The sequence below is a fragment of the Electrona antarctica genome (genome assembly GCF_951216825.1).
Source record: "Electrona antarctica genome assembly, chromosome: 22".
NCBI classification, from domain to species: domain Eukaryota; kingdom Metazoa; phylum Chordata; class Actinopteri; order Myctophiformes; family Myctophidae; genus Electrona; species Electrona antarctica.
In genome coordinates this window covers 21,096,578-21,119,645 of record NC_136805.1, presented here as the reverse complement: position 1 = coordinate 21,119,645, position 23,068 = coordinate 21,096,578, and the positions used below count along the sequence as shown (strand labels likewise).

General features: G+C 42.3%; 1 protein-coding gene across 1 annotated transcript; it reads left to right on the top strand.

Annotated features, from left to right (window-relative positions):
- Positions 1-1,412: 1,412 nt before the first annotated feature.
- mss51 (MSS51 mitochondrial translational activator) lies at positions 1,413-22,369 on the top strand. The gene is made up of 13 exons (XM_079492279.1): positions 1,413-1,521; positions 4,755-4,935; positions 5,326-5,475; positions 9,034-9,158; positions 9,638-10,201; positions 15,372-15,465; positions 15,796-15,974; positions 16,514-16,745; positions 18,338-18,487; positions 18,613-18,737; positions 19,852-20,415; positions 20,629-20,722; positions 22,029-22,369. Exons 2-13 carry the CDS (start codon positions 4,775-4,777, stop codon positions 22,213-22,215), a joined length of 2,625 nt encoding a protein of 874 aa, XP_079348405.1. The 5' UTR covers positions 1,413-1,521; positions 4,755-4,774; the 3' UTR covers positions 22,216-22,369.
- Positions 22,370-23,068: the final 699 nt, after the last annotated feature.

Sequence of the window (23,068 nt, the reverse complement as noted above, 5' to 3'; positions counted from 1 at the left end):
AAATTTCAAAAGTATTTGCTTATCTTCAGTGGTGTAAAGTAACTAAATACATGTACTCAAGTACCGTACGTAAGTAAAACATGTGGGTACTTTTACTTTAATGGAGTATTTCCAAATTTCTATACTTGTACTTCTATACATATCGGAGACAGATATTGTACTTTAAGCCGATCTACAAGCTCACAATGTAATGCACGGAGTTCGTAGATCTGATTTTTATATTCAATATTTTGAAAATATTTTTTGTAATTTTTTTCATTTGTAAATATTCCGCATAATGAGCACTTTCTACTTTTGGTAAGTACATTTTGATGGCAATACTTTTGTACAAATATTTGTTTGATTAATTCCGTACTTTTACTTGTACACTTCTACATTGCAGTATTGCTACTTGTACTTAAGTAAAAAAAGAAAAGTGAGAACTTGCTTGCACCACTGCTTATCTCTACATCTCTGAAACTCCTCTCCTGACCCTGTGAGTGTTACTTACTGAGCAGTTTAAATTCACTCAGTCGGCTCCAGAGAAGCATTCCAGGCGTTTTTATTTTTTCCCCCCTGACACAGTATATTCTGTTAGCATTGGAAACTATTTGTTCTTAATGCCCTGGACTACCATGTGCATTCTCTCACCTCCTCCTCTTGTGACTGCACAATACATAATGTAATTGAAGGGAGGAAGTTTTGTGTTATGCTGGGGACTCGGGGAGTAGGGCTGGGGTGGTATTTTTTATCACTGTTTACTGACGGTATTTCAGTATCTCCCCCTAGAAGGATAAAAAGTCACACAAGGTGTGTGTGGGTGTGTGTGTGTGGCTGGTCAACAGTGACACTTTAGGTCACCCAGGTATTGCAGCTGTCCGTACTCACACACACACAGTACATACATACATACAGTACATAGAGACATACACACTTACACAGACACATGCAGCATCCAGTCATTGGAGTGGTTAGGCACTGCTCAAAAAGTAAAAATATAACTATTATAATGATAATGGTGGTTATGAACTCAACACTGTGGTATGCATTATTACACAACTGTGGTATTGCTGTTATTGTACCCAGCCCTACTGGGGAGGATCGTAAAAAACAAACTGGAAAACTAGTTTGGTTGAGGTGAGGAATAACGGTAACCTGCAAAATCCAAGCACCTCAAAATTAAGCTTGGCTGGGGAAGGTTTCAAAATATCCTTTGGATAACTATTTAGCTCTCTTGGTTTACAGTTTACATTACACCATCCGTTTCAGTCCCCTTGAATCCAACTCTCCTTCCCTTTACTGTCTGCATGTACCCCCCCACCCCGTTCCAACCCCCCTTGTCTTCCTTTCTCCATCTGACCCCACCCACCTTACCAAGCCAATACCTATTCCCTCCCCCATGTTCCCTGTCTCCATCTCTCCCCTCAGTCCCCTGCCAGCCTCACGCGGTCCCAGTCTGAGCTGTGTGAAGGTGAGAGAGAGATCAGGAATCCTCAGAATCTTCAATCTTCTAGAACGATACAGCCTGTTCTGGACCCAAAGGTATGACTTAAGATGTCACTGAGATACCTTATCTAGCCGGTGTTGCAAGTGTGGCATATTGTACTTTACTTGTGATAACATGCCATTTACAGTACTCTGATTTGGCACATAATGTCCTTCTGGATAAGAGCATCTGCTAAATGCCTAAATTGTAATAGTTGTAAATGTTTAAGTTGAGTTATACAGTACCGTACATGCACTAAAATAATGCTGCCAGCCTGTGGTGTGGTAATACTGTATGGGGACAGATTGTGGCATGGTTTTGCATGCTAAAGTAGTACCAGTCTTCTGGGAAGTGTGAACAGTGAAAATTAAAACTTGCTCTTTCATGGGAAATCTGTTCATGTTCGCTGGAGCCCCATAGATACGAGGGAGCTAATTAGATGTGTGCCTTTCAATTTGATTACAGACAAGATAATGGACAATCATTCTTCAGAAACTGAGGATATGCGGTATCTTTTCAATTTCACACAAAGTAGAAAAAAAATGTTCTATTTTTTTCCCTTTGTTCTGCTTTTTTGTGATGAGTGATTTTGGTTCCACAGTTTTTACATCAAAGTAGCAGAACATTTATTTTGATGTTAAATAAATATAAATATGACTCTTCTTGAATGTTGTGGACATTGTGTTGTGTCTGTGTTATGCATGTCCATAGTTAAGAATAGAACTTTGACTAAGCCCAAAAGCAGTTTGGAAATGCTTTTAGGGCCGAGATGGATAGAGTGTCAGTCTATACAGCTGTGGTAGTCTGTTTGTTGTAACGTATATGCTTTTTTTGCTTGTTCATGCAACATGTGACAGTCGGCTATGTGTGGCATCCGTGTCAGCAGAGCATTCTTTAAGGTCGGGACCAATAACGTTATGTTTTTTTTTACATTGACTTTTGTTTGAGGGGCGCTAGCCCCTTCTATGCACAGCTTTGTGTTTCTAGCACGGAATGCGATGATTTGATTGGCTGAGCATGGAATGTGACATGCAAAAAATAAAATGAAACAATTCCAGTGACATTAGCTGACACTACTGGCATATTTTGAGCTTTAATTTGGCACAGTATGCTGTTATGAAATTATTTCATCACACATTTACAGATGCCTCTCTAGCATATACCTGGTTCAAAGCCTACTCTGGGCCAACGTTAGCAAGGGCATGCGGTCACAACCGGTCTCTCTAACGCCAAAATCAAATGGGTTTCAGATCTGAGCCAAGTCTCACTGCAGGAGGCGTGTCTGAAGCCTGTCCTGGACGGGATCTCTCCAGAGTCCAGACGTAAACAGATGATGACACTGTTGCAGATGCATCCATGGGCACTATTTTAAGACAACCTGGGTTCCATGTGGGGTAGAAAGCGCTAATGGAGAGTCTGTGGGGGCCGGGGGGCCAGGGCCCCCATGAGGAATTGGACCTGAATATATATTCGCCTCGGTTCGTCCCGTTTGTGCCGCATCAGGTCGCGCCCGTTCGCGCAATTCTCGTCTTGCATTGACTTTGTATGTAATCGCGCCGCTCTAACCATCCAAGTCTGTCACCTTAACACGTCTGTCGGCACTATGGTTCTCATTTTACTCTTAAGTCAGGCGTAATAAAATGAGGTGACTCAATCAGTCACTGCAATACAAGTGCCGTATATGTGGAAGTGGCAAGGTACCTTCTGGCTTGGGTGGACGCAATGGAGTCATCACATGTCTTGGGCTTAGCTTCTGCTCTCGTCCACCGCGGCAGCGGGCCAGGGACATTGGGCCAGTGTGTGTTTATGCATGCTGTGCACTACTGTGTGTGTGCCTGAGCTTTAGGGCTCTATTTTCGTCACTGCTAAACCCCTTATCCCTAAACTTCTTTGCCTTTTTTTACTATTTTGAAAAATAGTAGTTGAATAGTTCAACATTGACACGTTGTGAGCTTGTAGACTGGCCATTTTAACTATTCAAAAATGTTTTAAAAAAAGGCAAAGAAGTTTAGGGATAAGGGGTTTAGCGGTGACGAAAATGGAGCCCTTAGTCTCCACTCTTACAGTATCTCTCACAATCTACTGTGCTAGCAGCCGTGTTAAGAAAACAATATGCTGCACTGGATATGAAGTTAACATAAAACAGGATGATACTGTATGCTTTATCCTCCTGACCCATTGTCTGTTTCACACAGCATACTAATGCCAATGAATTAAAAAAAAATAACTTCTAAAATGTACGATTCAACATTTCTGGTTAATCAAAATAGTCTTTATGATATGTATTATGTATAGAAGCTTTTTATTTGTTTTTACTTTCTCACAGGTTTTGAATGTTTTTATGTACTCTAGCGAAATTTATCTAGCTCCTTTTGAAGGAATGAACTGACTAAAAGGTATGAACATTCCATGGCTTCCTTATAGCTGTGATATATCATAATTCTGATCCATATGTTGGACCTGCTCATTATTCCATCGATGCCAAATATCACATTTCCAGCTAATTTGTCACTCACCAATCTAAATTGATGGAATGTCCCAGAATCCCAGTTTTGTATCTAACATCCAACGCACATCCTCTGTTTCTTGGTGCTGAGCCAAACTGCAAAAACAGAATAATCAAAAACAAAAAGGGGATTCGCAACTTGTATTCACAGCACAGCAGAAATGTACAACGATTCCGACCTTGCTGTCTTTTTCAAGTATGTAGCCAACATCCCACATCACTCCATGTATGCCATGGATGTATTGGTGCATGCTATTGAGTTTGACCTCTGAAATGGATCCACGACAAAACACCCGTAGGCCTAGTATGTTGTTCCAGCATTCGTTCATTAATGAAACTCGGCCAAATGAGTGCCAGCACTTTCTGATGGGCCAGATGTCATTTGATAGATCCAGTGTGTTCCTCTCAACCTCTTCAGGCCGCAACCCCCAACATAATCATATTTGGTCTGGTAACCCCCACCCTGACAATCTACGCATCGCAACGCAAGCTTGTAGATCGGCTATTTTCAGAATTCTCGTCTTTCTTGTTTTATTCGACAATTTGACCAACGTTTGACCAGTTTTATAGTATAGTTTGTTGATGAATTTTGATGCAATAATCGTCTTTTTTTTATATTTCATTTTAAGGTATTAAAAATGTATTAAAAATGTCCTTAAATTGTCACGTCACTGTCATTTGGGTACCCCCCAAAAAGGTTGAGAACCACTTATGTATATAATAGAACAGGAAATCCTGTTCACACGAAATTACAAAGCACGTTTCTCCCTTTCTCTCTGTCAGTATAAAGTGAAGGTCACACCATGGCAGGACGGCAGATCCTAGCGCTCCCAGAGAGTTACACTCCAGGGAATGACAGTGTCTTCTCTGACCGCTCTGGCTTCTACTCTCTGGACTCCAATGTGCCTGGTCTCTCCAAGGTAATCCTCAACCAGCTCAACATGAAGGACTATGGAGAGTACAGGTACAAAAACACAACACAACAAAACATTGATGCTGAGTACGTAGCTTGTTGTGTGTTTCTCCCTATTTTGTTCAGGGAGTGATTCTGTTATACTGCATGACAATGTATTGGTGTGATTATATCATTGCATTTGGCCACTGTATATTTTTGCTCTAACCACTTATACCCCAGCATCCGTATTGTGGAGAAAGCTTTCGCTGGAAATAGCCGAATAACAGAAAACAGGAAATGCGCTAGCATAGAGCACTGAGGGGCTCAACCATAATGGGGTTCAAGTGGTTAAATGCATTCTGCCATCTCATTCTGTTCTAATTTTATTATATATCTAGCCATGGGTGCTATACTGTGTAAATTACTAAATTAAATGTGGCTCCTTGTTTGTCACACAAGGACGGCTGTGGAGGGAAAGAACAAAAGCGTGACTTTCCGCGACCACAAGGAGATGTTCCAGAGAATGGAGGAGACGTTCAAGTTCTGCACGGGCTGTAACAAGCTACCTGAGCACCTTGCAGAGGGCCAGACTCTCAAGCGCTGTGCCAAGTAAGTGCAAATCCCCAAAATGGAGGGTGATGCGATCTTATGTTTTCTTTTGTAATACTAGACCGGTGCCCGGCTGTAGAGCACCGAGTCGGTAACACCGGCTATGCAATACCCGTTGTACCCGTGTCAGAGTACCCGTTCCACCCATCTGTCTGTGTCCCCTTTATGCCCATATATGGATATTTCTGTATCTGTCTCACTGTGTCCCTTTATTCCTATATATGGAGTTCTGTGTCAGGCATGCCCAAATATGAAGTGTTGTGATGTCAGAACAGGCCAGGAGATATAGGGATGATCAGTCCAGAGCCCAGGCAGAAGCTTTTGCGTTGATTCAGGACAACCAGCTATCCGACGGACTCGTCACCGGGCACTGCACTCCCTGTGGGGGTGTGGAACGTGTGTGTCGAATTTGAAGTTCGGGCGGGGCGAACGGTTCTCGAGTTACGTTGATTACAGACGTACACACGTACGTATGCACAGAGACAAGGTGCATTTATAGATACTGAGGTAATTAATTATTTCCATGAAATGACATGCCAGAATTGTACCTCTCAGTCCCGGCATAGTAGTTCTGGAGTGGTTCCAACGGATTGTGTGGCCCTGGTCTTTCCCTAGTGGGTCTGATCGAGGGTACTACTGGGACGTAAGTCGGGACTTGATCACCCCGGCTGGGCCACCCGAGTGAGGGGTATGATGTTTGCGAGACCCGAAACCCCGATGACCTTGGGATACAGTACATCACTGAGGATACGTCCCAGTTGCATCCATGCGGTGTATTTTCGTTCCGACAAGATAAAAATGCAGATTTTGCAGATTTATAGATGGCTATCAGTGTAAATTTTGCATACCGGCGGTACGTAAGTTGAGGTTAAGAAATCACTTTATCACCTCTGTCGGGTGGAAACCTCACATGTCCAAAACTGTTACATTTCAGGATTCAAATTTAAAGAATTGCTAAAGCTGAGGTAACGTGTGTGACAAATCGTATGACTTTGACTTTGATCTGCTACTTTTGATGCTTCTGTGTGACGCACGCTGTAGTATGATCAAGTAGGGCAGGGGTCGGCAACTTTGACGATGGAGAGGGCCACTATATTTCCACACTCACTCCAGAGGGCCATATATTAGTCGTAGCAAAAATAGCCGATCTACAAGCTCAAAACGCGCCGCGCTGCGACGCGTTTTGAGCTTGTAGATCGGCTATTTTTGATATATTCGAATTGAAATCTTGCATTCTTTTTTGCTATTTTTGAATTGGAATCCTGAAAATTAACATTTTTATGTAATTTCAAATGCCTTTAATTATACGAGTGTTGAAGCATTGAGCTACTAATTTAGACTGAAGTAATTACAGCGGGTCATGTTTGCATGCTGTGGAATTGTAAACAGCTGAAACCAATATTATATCAGTATTCTGACATTAACCTGAGGGCCGCATTAAGTGAAGGTGGGGGCCGCATGTGGCCCCCGGGCCGCCAGTTGCCCACCCCTGAAGTAGGGCGTTTAAATATGGAGATAGGAGGTTTCTGCCCGACGGCAACAATATTTTATTTGGCGCGTGAGTTTCAATATTCATTAAAATTTATATTTTAGGCAGCTGTCACCACATACATGTTATTCTGTCAGCCTTGTATTAATCCTGTTGAAACATTATTTTGGTCTGTTTGCCAATAGCTGTCATGTGTGAGACATTCCCGGCACCACCACCCAGCTCTTTGTATCAGCAAAACAATAGGAAGCCGAGGTGTAAACAGTTGTGCAGACTGCGGATTATGGGCGAGGGTTGAATATAGCCTCACTCCCCGACTGCTAAATCATCCCATTGCAGCTGTTTTCACGGAAAAATGTCCAGCTTTTATGCCACTCATAATGGCGTGTCAACACAACAGACATTTCAGTGCAAAGAATGTATTATGTTTGGAAATTGACATATTTGTGGCACATTACTGAGCGGAAGCTGCAATTTCTATGCTTTGCAGGAGAGGGCATTTGTTTAGTGCTTCCCTTTCCCTTTCCATGTAACCCATTAGCACGGACAACACACATACTACATGCATCCATATCCATATGCTTGTGTATTGTGTAACCACCCGGATTTTAACCCTGGTCTCCCGCATTGGAAACCCTATATCTGGTGCTAACATGACAGGAAATCTCACTTGGACAAGGGGGATAATGGGCTTCTGGACTTAAGGCAGGGCTCCTCTGCTATATTCACCACCCTTAAACCCACCACAAGGAAGCGTGATCACTGACGAGCCCCCAATGTCACCACCTTGATTGATGGGAAACAAAACATCTACAGTACCACTCACTCAAAGGGGAATATATATACAGTATATATATTAGCCTTCCAGACAGGGCTACATATATACAGTACTGTACATGAACACATTATACAGTACTATATGAACATAATAAAATATACTTAACCTACTTAAACAATGTTAACGTGTATGACCTTGAAGTGATCAGCTGCTACCGACTCTCTCTCTCAGAAACTAGTAGCAGTGATGTTCTTCTACACGGGGCACATGACAGAGCCACTGACACTCAGCTCCAAAGTAATGTCATCTTTCTCGGTGGGGTTTCCGGACACTTGACAGCTGAGGCATTATCGCCATCAGTCCCTTGTGACTCTCCAACCTCTCCATGCTATTTCATTTTTCATCCGATCCATATCTCTTTATATCACCTTTTTGACTTTGTAGGCTATATTTTGACTTTAAATAGGAACTCTGCTAGTTTAGTCTCACTTTGTCCACTTGTGGGTCTCTTGTGGTCTATTAGTAGGACAAATGGCATCTAAAATGACTGATGAAGGCTGGATAGCCGAAACGTCTGCTCTGTGATGTAGAGAAATAAACCATCTGAAAATGCATTCTTGGTGTGTGTGACCCATTACCAATACCTATATGTTGATACTGATCTAAAATGACCCTCAAATGACTCTCAAATGGCACCTGATTGTATGTAAATTGGCAGCGAGGGGTTGAAAAGGCAGGGCATTATAGTCTGAACAGACTCAAACAAACACTATCCCAGGCGGTTAAATTACCTCTCCAGCTAAACCGTGTGACTGCACAGCACACAGACTGCTTACGTACACAGTGGTCACATTATCAGTATTAAATTCCAGCATAGATTATGGCTCCTGCCACGGATATATGTTTTTGCCAGCTGTCTCGTAAAACAGAGCAGAATTCATCAAGCTCTCGTGGGCCAAATGTCAACCTTTGACTGAGAAGGTTGAACGTGAAGATGGTCTTTACACTAGTGTGCAATACTTATATCGATTTGACACCAACACGCTCCAGGCCTTTGCTGTGAAGGAACTATTTAAAGGGTATTTCACTTATTATTCACTCTGCACTACTTCATCCTCGACTTTAGGGAAGCTGATTTTCAGAAAAATCATTGGATACAATATCAATTAATTCTGAGGATTTTACTTACAATACTTTGACATGGACTGAATTTCCTTCCCTTTACACCCCCCTCCTCTCTTCTGTGCTCTCTCTTTCGTTTACTCTATCTCAATCTGTCTCTTTCTTCCAGGTGTATAAATGTATACTACTGCACCAAAAACTGTCAGGTAAACGACTGGCCTCGGCACAAGAAAGTGTGTAAGACGCTGCGTCTGGTGGCCATCGACAGACTGGTGGAGTGGCTGATGTTCACAGGTGAGAGATGCGTCTGGTCGCCATTGACAGACTGTCTGGTGGAGTGGCTGATGTTCACAGCTTAGAGGTGGTCAAACGATGCAGGTGACAAGGAAGTTCCCAGTTCGAACCAGGGCTCCCCCAGAGTTAGTGTTAGTGTCCGCAAGACATTGAACCCTTAATTGCTCCCGAGTGCATGGTTTCCTTTGTCATCGTTGTATGAATGGGTGAATATAATGCGCGTATAATGCGCAATCTATGTAAAGCGCCTTGGATAAAGGCGCTATATAAATGCACCATTTGCTGGACAAGAACCAGTGCTGGAAAAAAATGTCTAACCAACCGTAAGTATAGGTAGTACATGTCTATGCCTTAGAACATTTTGAAATCCACACCTCACTTTTGGCTACGATGTCCAGACAGAACTAATGCCACACATTACTATGGGTAGTGTAATAACCAATGTTATAAGCTATACGTCTATTCTATTTCCCCTCTAGGGGCCCTCCCTTTCCCAACTGAGGCATGGTCCAAATCAGCTGCTGAGGTAAAGAGCTGGGATGACTGGCTGCCCATGCAGGGAGACCTCACCCAGCGCCTGGCCACCATCGTATCTGGTTTTAGCATGACCCACCTGTGGAAGAATGTCAGCAGGCCGCGGCCGAACGATGAAGACCTGAGGCAGTCCGTGTGGCGGATTCAAAGCGAGTTCCTCTCTCGGGTTCTGACCGTTGGCATGGCCATGCAACGTTTTGGCCTGGACCCGCACGCTAGACCCCTCACCATCCACATAGCGGGGGCATCTCTTACAGAGACGATGGGAGCCAGACTGACAGACTGTGATGAGCTGAACCACATGTTCCCCGGACACCAGGGCTTGGAGGTTGTGTTGGTGGGACCAGAGGTGGTGGAAGGCCCCATCCTGAGACCTCCTCTAAGGGAATTTGGCCCCAAACACCGGGTCTTCATGAGTGCTCACAAGGGCCTCTACCATCAGTTCTGGGAGGATATGGTGGCGAAGGGGAAAGCTGCCAAGCCAGATCTGGTGGTTGGATTTCATCCTGGTATGCCCGCACACACAGCTCAAAAAAGTTTAAAATAAACCAATAACATACAGCAGCTTCAAACAATACAATCTCAAATCAGTCGGTCTGTAACCAAAGGCTTGCCTCTCCCTAAGCCAGGCTGGTGATCTCCACTCCTCTTTTAGAGACACATTACCCAGTTGGTCTACTCTAGACTTCACAAAATACACAAAAGTCCTGGCACTTTAAAATCCTCAGTCTTAATTTAACTCAGAGAGCTGTACAAATGTATCCATTCTCTGAGTGACAAATGGATAAATGAACACCAAAGATTTTTGCTGTGTTTTCATTAGTGCCAGGCTTTTATTGGGCATCTGCAGGGTGATTCATGACAACAGCCGTGCCAGGCTTTGGCTGGCGATTGCTGGACTCAGCAGCGCTTTCGGCAGGCCGCCATGCTGCGACGAAAGGCTCTCCCTAGGGACCCCCCAGACACACTCTAATGCCCAAGCCCGCGCCCCAGCTCTATACGCTCCAGCTGTCTACCAGCTCACCCCTTTAAATCGTCCTCGCTCGCCTTAGTCAGGCCCTTTCAGTCCCTGTTTGTGCAAATGAAAGCTGCATAATATGCATAGATTATAATTGGTATGGCTGAAAAGATGACTGCCCATGAATATAATAGTCATCATTAATTATGGTATTAAGTACAAGTACAACTAACTCCAGTCAAAGTCATAAACCCAAGGGATAACATAGTTATTGTTGATTTATATAAGGAAATAAAAATGTATCATTATCATAATAAAAGGGGTTTAAGGGTTAAATAAAGTTGGGCATTAAGTATGAACATGAGGCTACCTATAAAAAGCATTTCAATAATTATAATAATAATAATAATAATAATTATTATTATTATTATTATTATTTTACTTTACATTACAGTATTTCTGAGATATCAAAGAACCATTATAAGGCAACAGCTTCCCCAAACATAGCATTTCATAATTCATCCCCTTTGCTGCCACTTTGTCAGCCACAGACAAAGTCACAGACCAGGACCACCAGCCCCCTAAAAACCCAACACCTCACAGACAGCTGTGCTCGAGCGCCAGCAATGTCCCCCCACCCGACCCAACCCTATTGCAACTCACCCCGAACGGTCATCATAACCCCAGTCTCAAGTTATCAAGCTAAATATACAGGAGCTGTCGCCCTCCAAGCTGACCCACTGATTGCCAGCATACACCTCATGCTGCAAACCTGGCATAGCACTGCATTAGGAATTCATGACCACAGTTTAAGAGATAGGCCTAGCTAGCTGTACTGGAGACTCGGAGAATGAGACTGACTGAAAGGAGTGGTGTGTCACATGTGTGAGTCAGAGAGGATGAGAGAGAAGTTGAAGTCAGAGACAGAGTGACAGACATTCAGGGACAGAGTGAGAGTGGAGAACTGGGATGAATAGATGAGGTCTCTTCATAAGATACAGAAAGAAAGAGGGAGAAGGGGGTGCAACTCCTCATGACAGCTAGCTAGAGGAGAAGGACTACACAACAATACGTATAAGTGTCATCATTGCAGCAAGCCCACAGAAAGCATGCACCTCATAATAATGATTCCAGCTTTTATCTGTTTGGAATACTTCAGTGAGCTTACTGTGACTGTACCAAGCACAGAGGCTTGGCGCCGTCACGGAAATGCCATTCAGCTGACTGATGTTTTCCACATTCATCCAAAAAAAACAAAAAAACAAAACATCCTCACAAGCTACGAAGCGCTAGGTAGGCAGTGGTGGAAAGTAACTATGTGCACTTACTCAAGTACTGTACTTAAGTACACTTTTGAGAAACTTTCACTTTACTAGAGTGTTTCCAATTTCCAATACTTTTACTTTTAATCCACTACATCCCAGAGGCAAATATTGTACTTTTTACTCAATTTACAATTTAGGCATTTAGCAGACACTCTTAATCCAGAGCGATTTACATTAAGCAAGAACAAAAAGCATGGGAATACATCACATATATAAAAAGCATTTATCAAGAAACATGCGTAAGCTAAGAACGTAACTAGAACATATCTATATATAATGACACTATACATATAAGCTATACATATTATACTATGCTGTACTGTTATTGTGCTGTCTACATGACATGCTATAAGTCTGTTTCAAATGCTGTTTCAAATACTCCACTACAATTATTTAACAGCTTTAGTTACTTTAGATTTTGATTATTATTACAAAACATGCATTAACCACTTCAACCCTATGCATACTTAGGCTATTTGAAAATAGCTGATCTACAAGTACTTTACTTTCAGTACTTAAGTACATTTTAATGCGAGTACTTTTGTACTTTTACACAAGTATCATTTGAATACCAGAATTTTATTTGTAATAGAATATTTCTACATTGTGGTATCGGTATACTTTCACAAAATGTGAGTACTTCCACCACTGGTGCTCTAGGCCTCGGCATTATTTTTACCTCCATACCAAATTCAAACGCGAGCCAGGCAGTTATTGCAGTGGTTAACGGTCATCAGGTGGTACCGTGTGTGTGATACATTATCTCCTGAGGGGCTAAACGCTTATTTGGTGCTAAATGTTTTATGGACATAAGGATTGTAACCTCTGGCATGCTGTATAATAACATGTATTATTCACACCCAAATCCTCTCCTCCGTGGTTTGTGTTCTCCCGAGAGAGATGTGATACCCTCGGTTGTTCCAACACCATGGGCCTTACAATGCACTACCCTGGCAGGCATGCAGGTAGCCCAGTGAGCCCACAGTCTGTGCCTATACATGTCATGTCACACATCTCATACATGCACACACAAGCACACTGTACAGTATGTACAGGTTACTGTGGAAAGCATATATTTCAGCTGACACTACTTGACACCCTAATACGGTATGTGAAACAAACATTGTTGCTGTCGGGCGTAAACCTCTTATCTCCATATTCTGGCTTTTTGTGTGTTTTTGAGTGGTGTAAACCACTCCTACAACTGGCTTTGTTAGTTTATGTGTCTGTCTGTCTGTGCTCAAAAAATGAGCATGGTTGCTACGGTCACCCAGTTCACCCGGGTGGGATTTCATTACGTCAGACATTACGTCAGACCACAGCTGATCAGTCTATATAAGACCTTACACCACTCAGTTCACACGGGTGTGATTTTTTTAATATAAATGAACGCCCTACTTGATCATAATACAGCGTCACACAAAAGCATCAAAAGTAGCAGATCCACAAGCTCAAATTTCGAGCTTGCAGATCTGCTACTTTTGCTGTTTTTGAATTAGAATCCTGAAATGTGACAGTTTTGGACAGATGAGGTTTCCACCCGACAGAGACAAAAGAAACATACAGAGAATATAATCATCAGCTGCTATTTAAAGCAATACTGGGGGGCTTGACAGGAGGTTGATACTACCGTAGATAATTGTGTCTTTTTATATACACTCTATCCCTGTCATGGAGAGACTAACCTCAGGTGACTTAACGACTGTTGCCTCCTGACAAAATGGCCTTGGGAATCAATGGTTCACAAGCCATTTGACCCATACTGTATTTCAGGAGCCTATATCTCCTGTTTCAGCATGAGGACATGACGCTAGTATATCATAGGGACTCACCCCCGATCCAACCCTTGATGCTGAGTGCCAATTAAGCAGGGAGGCATTGGGTACCATTTCTATAGTCTTTGGTATGACTCGCCCAGGGATTGAACTCTGAACTCTCCAGTCCCACGGCGGACACAAGGCCACTGAGCTAGCTGACCCCTAACGCTCAGGGGACAGTGACATCTGTCTGTTCATTTGTTAACGACTCCTCTCTGAGGGCGGAATAGCTTGAGTGACTCTCACTAAATCGTCTGCTTATGTGTGCAATTATCACTTGAAACTGAAATGAGCGTCAGTTACTCCAGTCAAGTGGAAGTATTTCAATGAGTTCAGCACATTTTGAGTTAAAACTCTGGAATTCTTTAGCATTCAATATACACTCATATACTTTGCCCACCACTGTGTAAATGTGTTCAGTGACGTATGTGGAAAGTAATATCTCTCGGCTAAGGGAATGATATAGCCAGCTGGTGTCAAGACTGTGAGTGTTATCAGACCTAATACCACTAATCCTTCACCTTTCTGCAGGAAAATGTCTTCTCTGGCTGTTAACCCATTAAGATCTGAGGCCGATTATACAAATGCCTTCTAAACCAGCACTTCTCAAACCTTTTCATGCCAAGGACCCCCAAATTGACATGTATATGGCCACAGACCCCCCCCCCCCCCCCCCCCCCCCACCCCATATGAAAATGTTTTGTACCAGGCACTCTCCCAGAAGGAAATCTAAATCATTCAACATTTTTGAAGGGCGCTAGCCCTTCCTATATACAGGTTTAATGTTTGTTTTTAGTTCAATATTTGTTTTAAAATCGCCATTGACAATGAAGGGAAATTTTACGTCATCTTGTCCCTAACACAAACATTAAATGCCATTAACAATAAAGAGAATTTAATGTTTGTGTTGGCACCGTTTTTAATATATTAGCGCCCCTCACTTCACACGGGTGTGATTTTTCAACTACTTTCAAGATTTCTCAAAAATGTCTAAAACACACACACACACACACACACACACACACACACACACACACACACACACAAACGCACTCACACAGGCCAGGTGATTTTTGATATATATGCAGTTTTGTGTGTATACATGTCCGTATGAGCACGGAATGTGTTTGAGCATGGCATGTGATGATTTGATTGAGCACGGAATGTGTATATATATGTGTTTTTTGAATAGCCGCTGCCAACATATAAAATCTAAAAGGACACAGTTTATTTCTGTTTTAATGGGCTAAACTGCTGTACAGTACAGTACAGTACTAGGCCTGTCACAATTATTACATAATAATCTGATAGGGATTATTTGAGATAATCGCAATTATTTTTGCATAATCGTCAGAATCCTTTTCAGTCAACTGTATACATTATTCTGATGAAATATACATTTTCAATCATAAGAAGAAGAAATAATAAATAGCGGAAATAGCAAATCTGCAAGTTCATGCCACGTTGTCAATTTGTCGATTGGCTGTCCTGTGCAATCTTTGTTTACAAGTTTTGGACATACAATGTTTCCAGCCGACGGTAATCTAATAAAACCTGATGTTTGTGACATTCTGTATAGGGTTCCATGCTAACCAGGGTCTGGTGGAAGGCTGGCTGCCAACTCTGATGCTTCTCAGAGACTATGACATCCCCTCCTTCTTTACCTTCTTTAGGTAAGTTGATTAGCTGGGGTTCGTTGGGCTGAAAATACAGCGACGACATGTTATAGATTTAAAAAAGATATATATACCCAACAAGTTAACGTTTACCTGTTTTATCACATTTTGATTTTACACATCACGTACTGTAGCCTTCCAGTATTTGTTTAACCAAACTTTTCTCTTTGGAGACAATAGTGATTGAGTGAGAGATTGATTGTCAAGATTTCATTTCAGAGTTCTCACATTTTAGTCTTAACCATTTCTATTTTGTTGTATTCTTTTCCCCATATTTATGATATTTGTACAGTAGTTTTGAGACATTGATTATGTATCTCTTTACAGTGACAAAGAGCTGGAGGCCTCACTAGAGATACTGTTGGAGTTAGAGATGCACGTCAAGGGCAGTGGACCCAATCCTTTCACAGCTCACAAACCAGAGCAAGTCCAATCTAGTCCCAACATGCCCCCTGTCTACTGCAACTCCAACTGTGCCTGGTTCCAAGGGGCACTGGAGCAAATTAGGACTTAAAATGAACTATGTTGACTGTTGGGCTGCATTCTCATATCTATGACCTTTATCTTCAATAATCAAATGTGTTGCTTTACTGTTGTGTTTGACATGAATAGCCCTGTGTGACTAGTGTAGAGTAGGCCTACAGTGGGGGAAAGCCCCGCTTAAGGATAATGTCTATTTATGACCAATTAAAATACATTTCGATTGTACTGTAGGTCTACCGTATTTATATGTAAAATTAGATATCGATGATCAACGTGGCCTGTGTAGTACAACACTGCCCTCTAGCGGAATACATCAGTTTGTCTATTTGGATTTTTGCTTCTATGTACAGTTAGTTCAGTATTGTATTGTATTATTGCAAATAAATAAAATTCTGTTTGTTGTTTTCTTACCCATTATGCTTTTTGGTTTTTGTTACAACTCCGAACCTACATATTGTCACATTCACGGATTGCTCACAGTCACAGCAGCTCGTTGCAAATATCTGCTATATATTTTCGAAAAAATCTGGACATTCTTCAGATGTCTTTGAAAATGTTTTAGAACCATGCACTGGCCTAGCCCAAGGCGGAGCCTTCCTCTTCCTCACCTCTTGTGAGCCCAGAAGGTGTCTGGAGTTGTCAGATAGTCCTGGAAGAGCGAGAACAGGTGCTATATATGGCAGCCCCCAATGTCCCACGGACAGACGCTCTCACACAGTCAATCTACTGCAGGAACACGGAGACTCAACAGCGTGGCACTACTCTACACAATTTCCCATGATGGAATCTGCGAGGTATGCGAATTAGTGTCATAATAATTATGTAATAGCCTAGCCTACTTATTTCACATCAGTGCGTATATGTGATAATGTTTATTTTCATTTCCATTTTGAAACCGACAACATACAGAAAGTTTCACCGATATAGAAGCCGCATTCAAAGTCGTTTAGGAAAAGAAAGGTATAGATAGGCCTAGCCTATATGTGCGTGGCGTGCCAGTTAAAAATAAGCTGGCGGTTTGAAATACCTCAACTAGCCTGTAATAACTTCCCTATATGCAATGATGCCATGAATTCCATGAATTATTTTGTTATGCCTTATTTTGTCTCAGGCTCCACCTGGCCCTATCCCTTCAGTACATTGTGACATGTAGACCTTGCTATGCCCCTGCGTATACATTTGGCCGTAGGCCCATATCCATAGACCTATTTAAGTTGTCTGATACAGGCTACTATAAACCGCATGTAAACCATGCATTCCATTCATTATTCAATTCGTATGCACCAATTCGACCTCATCCTTTCCTAGTCATATGCATGGCTGCTGAACACATGGCATACTCTAAGAATAGACTTGCAGTCTTGCACGAGAAGCTATAGAGTAGTGGTATCACAACCTGCAAGGCCAGGGCACACTGGTTAGTCTTGAGGATATTATAAGTGGTCCCCCAAATAATTGTCAAAACACTTTAGATTTTAATTTAATGATAACATAACATTGATTTAAAAAGACAATATGTTTAAAAAAAATCACACCCGTGTGAACTGAGTGGTGTAAGCTGTAACAAGGTCTTATATAGACTGATCAGCTGTGGTCTGACGTAATGTCTGACGTAATGAAATCACACCCGTGTGAACCATAGCAACCGTGCTCATTTTTGAGTGGTGTAAACCACTCCTACAACTGGCTTTTTTGTGCAGAAAAAATGAGCATGGTTGCTATGTTCAAAATAATTTCTGACGTAATTAAATCACACCCGGGTGAACTGGATGACCATAGCAACCATGCTCATTTTTTCTGCACAACAAAAGCCAGTTGTGAAATCACATCCGGGTGTGATTTCATTACGTCAGATCAGAGCTGATCAGGCTATATAATACCTTACCTTATATAATACCTCACATCGGACAAAAACTCCAGCTGAATCAACTTCATGGTCACAAATCATCACATTACACCACTCAGTTCACACTGGTGTGATTTTTTTTTGGGTACGGACAGACACGGGTACGGACAGACACGTAAACTAACAAAGCCAGTTGTAGGAGTGGTTTACACCACTCAAAAAAAATCGTCATGGTATTTCTTCCTTTAAAACCTTAAAAAGTGAGTTTTCATTGTGATACTGCTGAACAGGAACTATATGTTGTATAGCTTACTATTAGTTCCATTGATCCAAGCTGGAACACAATAATTGCTCATTTTAATGAACATGCTCTGAAAATGCATGCGACCCAACTGATTACTTAATTAACACTGATCACGATTTAAAAAAATCCACTTGGCAAATCATTCTACATAATGATCTACTATAAGTGCAGTAGCGGTCTAAAAAAAATGTTGTTGGGATTACTAATTTATCCTTTCTCTGCTTGTCTCTCAGTAGAGCTGCCCCGGAGACTAAAGGCACAGCTGTGGCCTTCCGGTCTCCGAAAGAGATGTTTGAAAAGATGGAAGAATCTTTTAAGTTCTGCGCAAGTTGTGAGAAGCGACCAAAACAGCTTTCAAAGTCACAGACCCTCAAGCGTTGCACCAGGTGAAAAAGAGCACTCACACAGCAAAAAGCTGTACAATTTAGCTGTTTTCTTTGGTCATTTTACATGTACCAGTCATCTCACTTTTCTTTTCTTTCTTTGCTTCTGTGGCCCTCTGGTTGCACAGATGTCTGAATGTTTACTACTGCTGTAAAGGGTGCCAGAAGGCTGACTGGCAACAACACAAGAAGTTCTGCTCTCAGCTGCGTCTCGTGGCCATTGACAGAGTTGTGGAATGGCTTGTGTACAAAGGTAAAGTACCACAAGTGAACTGACAATGTGTTCAGAACATATGTTACACATACTGTAAACCATCCATTTCACCTTAGTATAAACGTCTTCATTATTAAAACAAATGTTTACTGTTGTACTGAGAATAGTGTAATTTATTCTTATTTTAAATGTAATTTCGTCTAAAGGATGGAAGGAAGGGAATGGAAAGAATTTAGGCATTTAGCAGACGTTTGTAATCCAGAGCAATTTAAAGTAAACAAGGACAACACATAGGTAATATACATCAAATGCATAGAAATAGTCATCTACATTTTAATATTAGACGGATGATAGGTTCTTGGTTTACTTAAGATTGTAACAATCTTAAGTAAACCAATAACCTATCATCCGTCTAATATTAAAATATCCAAAGAAAATCAATAACCTTTACATTGAAACGATACACACTATAGGATGCCACATCAACAATGACCTGGCATCTGTCTACATAACATGCTATCTAAATTACATGTTTAGCCTTTGCATAAGCCTGCAATGTCGACAAGGATAGGGCAAATGTTACGGCAAGTGCTACGGGCTAAGGTTTTGGATTGATTGATTGATAATTTTATTAGACAATAAAATGCAAACAGTAAAGGGTACAGTCAAGCACAGCATTGGTCCAAAAGGACAGCACCGAAGAAAGACCTTGCGGTCTTGTTTCCATTCGGGTCCCATGCATTCATTCACAATAACAACAGTGACAACAAACAATTAAGATATCTCAAACACATTAAATCTACATGTACAGGTTGGAGAGGTGATGTCTGAAGATGTGAGTCTTCAGATTAACAGAAGATTCACCTTTTCAGACAATGAATAGGCCTGAGTGACTTAACTGATTTATTTTTATTCTTCCATATATGCCTCAATGAATCACAGATTTTGGATTGTGATCCATTGATGCATAATTATGGAAGAATAAAATACATCTTTTTTTCTGAGTACAACTCTCTTCCTTTTTTTAATTTTTTATTATTGTTGAACAGTTTATTAGGATAATGCACTAGGCATGGTTGGTCAGAGCACGTTGGGAACAGAAACAAATGCTGGTTACTAACTGAAGTTGTGTTTCTCCCTGCCACGATATCAGGAGATCTGCCATTTGCTACAGATAAATGGTCCAAGCCTCGATCTGAGATCAAGGGCTGGGATGACTGGCTTGCCATGCAGGGAGACCTCACGCCACGCCTTGATCCCATTCTGTCTGGTGCCAACATGGAAGACTTGTGGACCAATGCTGGAAAGCCTAGGCCAGAGGACGAAGACCTGAAGAAGTCACTGTGGAGAGTTACCAGCGAGTTCCTCTCCAGGCCATTGACCATAGCCTCGGGGATGAGACTGTTTGGCCTCGACCCTTACGATGGACCCCTGACAATTCACCTCGTGGGAGCAGGCCAGAGTGAGACTTTGGGAGCCAAATTGACGGACTACGATGAACTGAACCATATGTTCCCTGGACACAAGGGTCTGGTGGTGGTTATGATAGGGCCAGAAATTGTGCAAGGCCCCATCATGAGGCCTCCACTTAGGGAGTCTGGGCCCAAACACAACGTCTACATCAGTGCCTACAAGGGTCTCTACCATCAGTTCTGGGAGGAGGTAGTTGAGAACGAGGCGGCAGCCAAGCCAGACCTGGTCGTTGGATTTCACCCTGGTAAACACTTCTTCTCCAATGATTGAAAAGCAGTGATCTGAATTATGACAAACTGTCGTCTCTCTTCTGTGTCTATTAAATAATATAAAAGCAAACTTATGATACTTATGAACAAAATTGTTTTACCAACGTTTTAACATTGCAATACGTCAAAACAGTTGTTGCTTATATGATGTTTTATATTTTTATATTTTGAATCTTTTTGTTGTCCAGGGTTTGACGCTAGTCAAGATCTGGAGTATGGTTGGCTTCCAACTCTACTGCTCCTTAGGGACTACGACATCCCCTGTCTCTTCACTGCTCTCAGGTAATTGCTGCACAACATTAAGGAAAACATGGTTATAAAGTAAATGTATTATAACATCATTACAAAAAAGTAAACTCTATGAAGTGGTGCCCTGGTGGCTTAACTGGCTAAAGATAAGACACAATACGATCTACCCCTACGGATGTCATAGCAGCAACAAGGTTGACACACTAGAGAGGCACAGGTAAGAGTAGAAAACAAATCAAGATACAGTAGATTCTGGTATTAAATTCTGTATCTGCAATGAATTGCTGTGTATGTGTACGTGTACGTGTACGTGTACGTGTACGTGTACGTGTGCGTGTGCGTGTGCGTGTGTGTGTGTGTGTGTGTGTGTGTGCGCGCGTGTGCGTGCGTGCGCGCGTGCGTGCGTGCGTGCGCGCGCACCAGAGTCCATGTGGTGTAGTTGTCAATGCAGTCACAGACAGTTCAGTTCTTAACCACCTGGAACGCGGCATGCCTATTCTAGGGGGAACATTCGCCCTAAATGATTGATTGCCATTGCATTTGCTGTGCACTGCACATTCATTGCAGGATGAGATTGCAAGATGAACCCTACTGATTGTGTGGTAACCAGGGCCTTTCCTCTAGCGCCTTCCATCCTTCAGCCAAACAGACATCAGCTGGGTGTAAGGAGAATCATGGCCTCTACTACCTCTAGGCTGCCAGTGGGCCTTTTAGACTCTAGTCTTATTATTTGAATTACAGTAAGTTACACAAAGTGTAACCCATATTGGGTTATATTACCGAATTGGAGGCACAGAGCTGTGATCGAACTCCTGACTTTCCGCTCACCAACCCAGTGCGCAATAGAGCGTCGCAGTCCCGCCCTCTTTCATGACGACGCCAGGCCCAGGAAATGATTCCCAATGCATTTTTCCCATAGACATTTCAAAAAGTATTTAATTAAAGACGGTTACGCCGCGGACAAAGCCAACTCGAGTCGTGACAACTCATGACAACAAACACAATATTTTGGACCAAACAAATAATTACAAAGAAGAAAAACAACAAAAAAAGTGTTGTAACCTGCCGTTTTCTTTCTTCTTTCTAATTATTTGTTCGGCCCAAAAAAATCCTTTCCTGGGCCCTGGTAGGGGGCGGGACTGCGACGCTCTATGGACCACGGCAAGAGAGCTATCTCCCTTGGAGGAGCGAGTTATGGCTGGGTCTTTTGTGGGATTGCAGCACTATGGTTTGTCTGATATTGTGGTATTCATCTAGAATGATGGTATGCGTCTATGAGGATCTGTATCCCATAATCCATGTGGATAATGACTGATGGTCACTTCCTGTTCCCTTGCAGCGAGGCAGAGATGACCTACTCCCTGCAGATCCTGTTAGAGTTGGAGATCGACCGGAAAGGAAGTGGAGCCAACCCCTTTGCCTCGCTGAAACCAGAAGTAGTGGGGATGTGTCCCAACAAGCCAGCGGTCTACTCTAACTCGCACTACTTCACCTTCCAAGGAGTGGAGGACCGCCGTGGACTATGAGGAACACGACGAAGACTGAAATGAGTTATGTAACCCCCTATTGGCTGCCAGGACTGAAAGCAATGTCAGGGGGCTGACAACATCCCATCTTCAACTAAAACAAATTGTCATGATATTTTTGGCGAGTGACACTGCCATACAACATGAATTAGGCTTAACTCAGGCTTTTTTTTACTGTGACTTATTGTATATAGAGGCATATTATTTGCGAACAAATGAGTGTATGTGGACATTTGCATTAGCTATGCCTCTCTAAGGCATTGGAAAGTTGCCTGATCGAAGACAACTGTAAATTATTTACAATATATCAACTTTGTTACTGTCCACTCAACGGCGTCAACTTTGGGAGTGCCTGAGGGCTTGGGCACCCACTGAAAAAAGAATAAGGCAAATAGCACCCACTGAGATTAAGGCTGAAGATCCCCTCCCCCTGGTCATTTTGTCACGTAGGCACACACCTTTACGGTGTTCACAGAACAGGTATTCAAATGCTAATACGGTGGCTTTGTTCCAGTGACCGCACGGTTCATTCACACTCCGTCTCCTGCAGCAACACAACACTAACACAGTCAGCGGAGAGGCTGCTGTCTGTGTACCGTCGGCCCGTCTGTAAAGAGCCATGAGTCGGGAGGGGAGGGGAGGGCAGCAACACCGCCGGCCAATCTCCACACTGACTTGAGACTTGACAAACAGAGCCATCTCAGCAAAAATATCCCAAAACAATGTCCGGGGAACAGAACTGTTCCCTTTCCTCAGACTACTTTTACTTTAATTAAAAGGTAAGATGTAGTGGCTGTAATTTGGTCAAGGATCTTGCTTTCGTGAGCAATGGTGTACGAGATTGGTAATACAT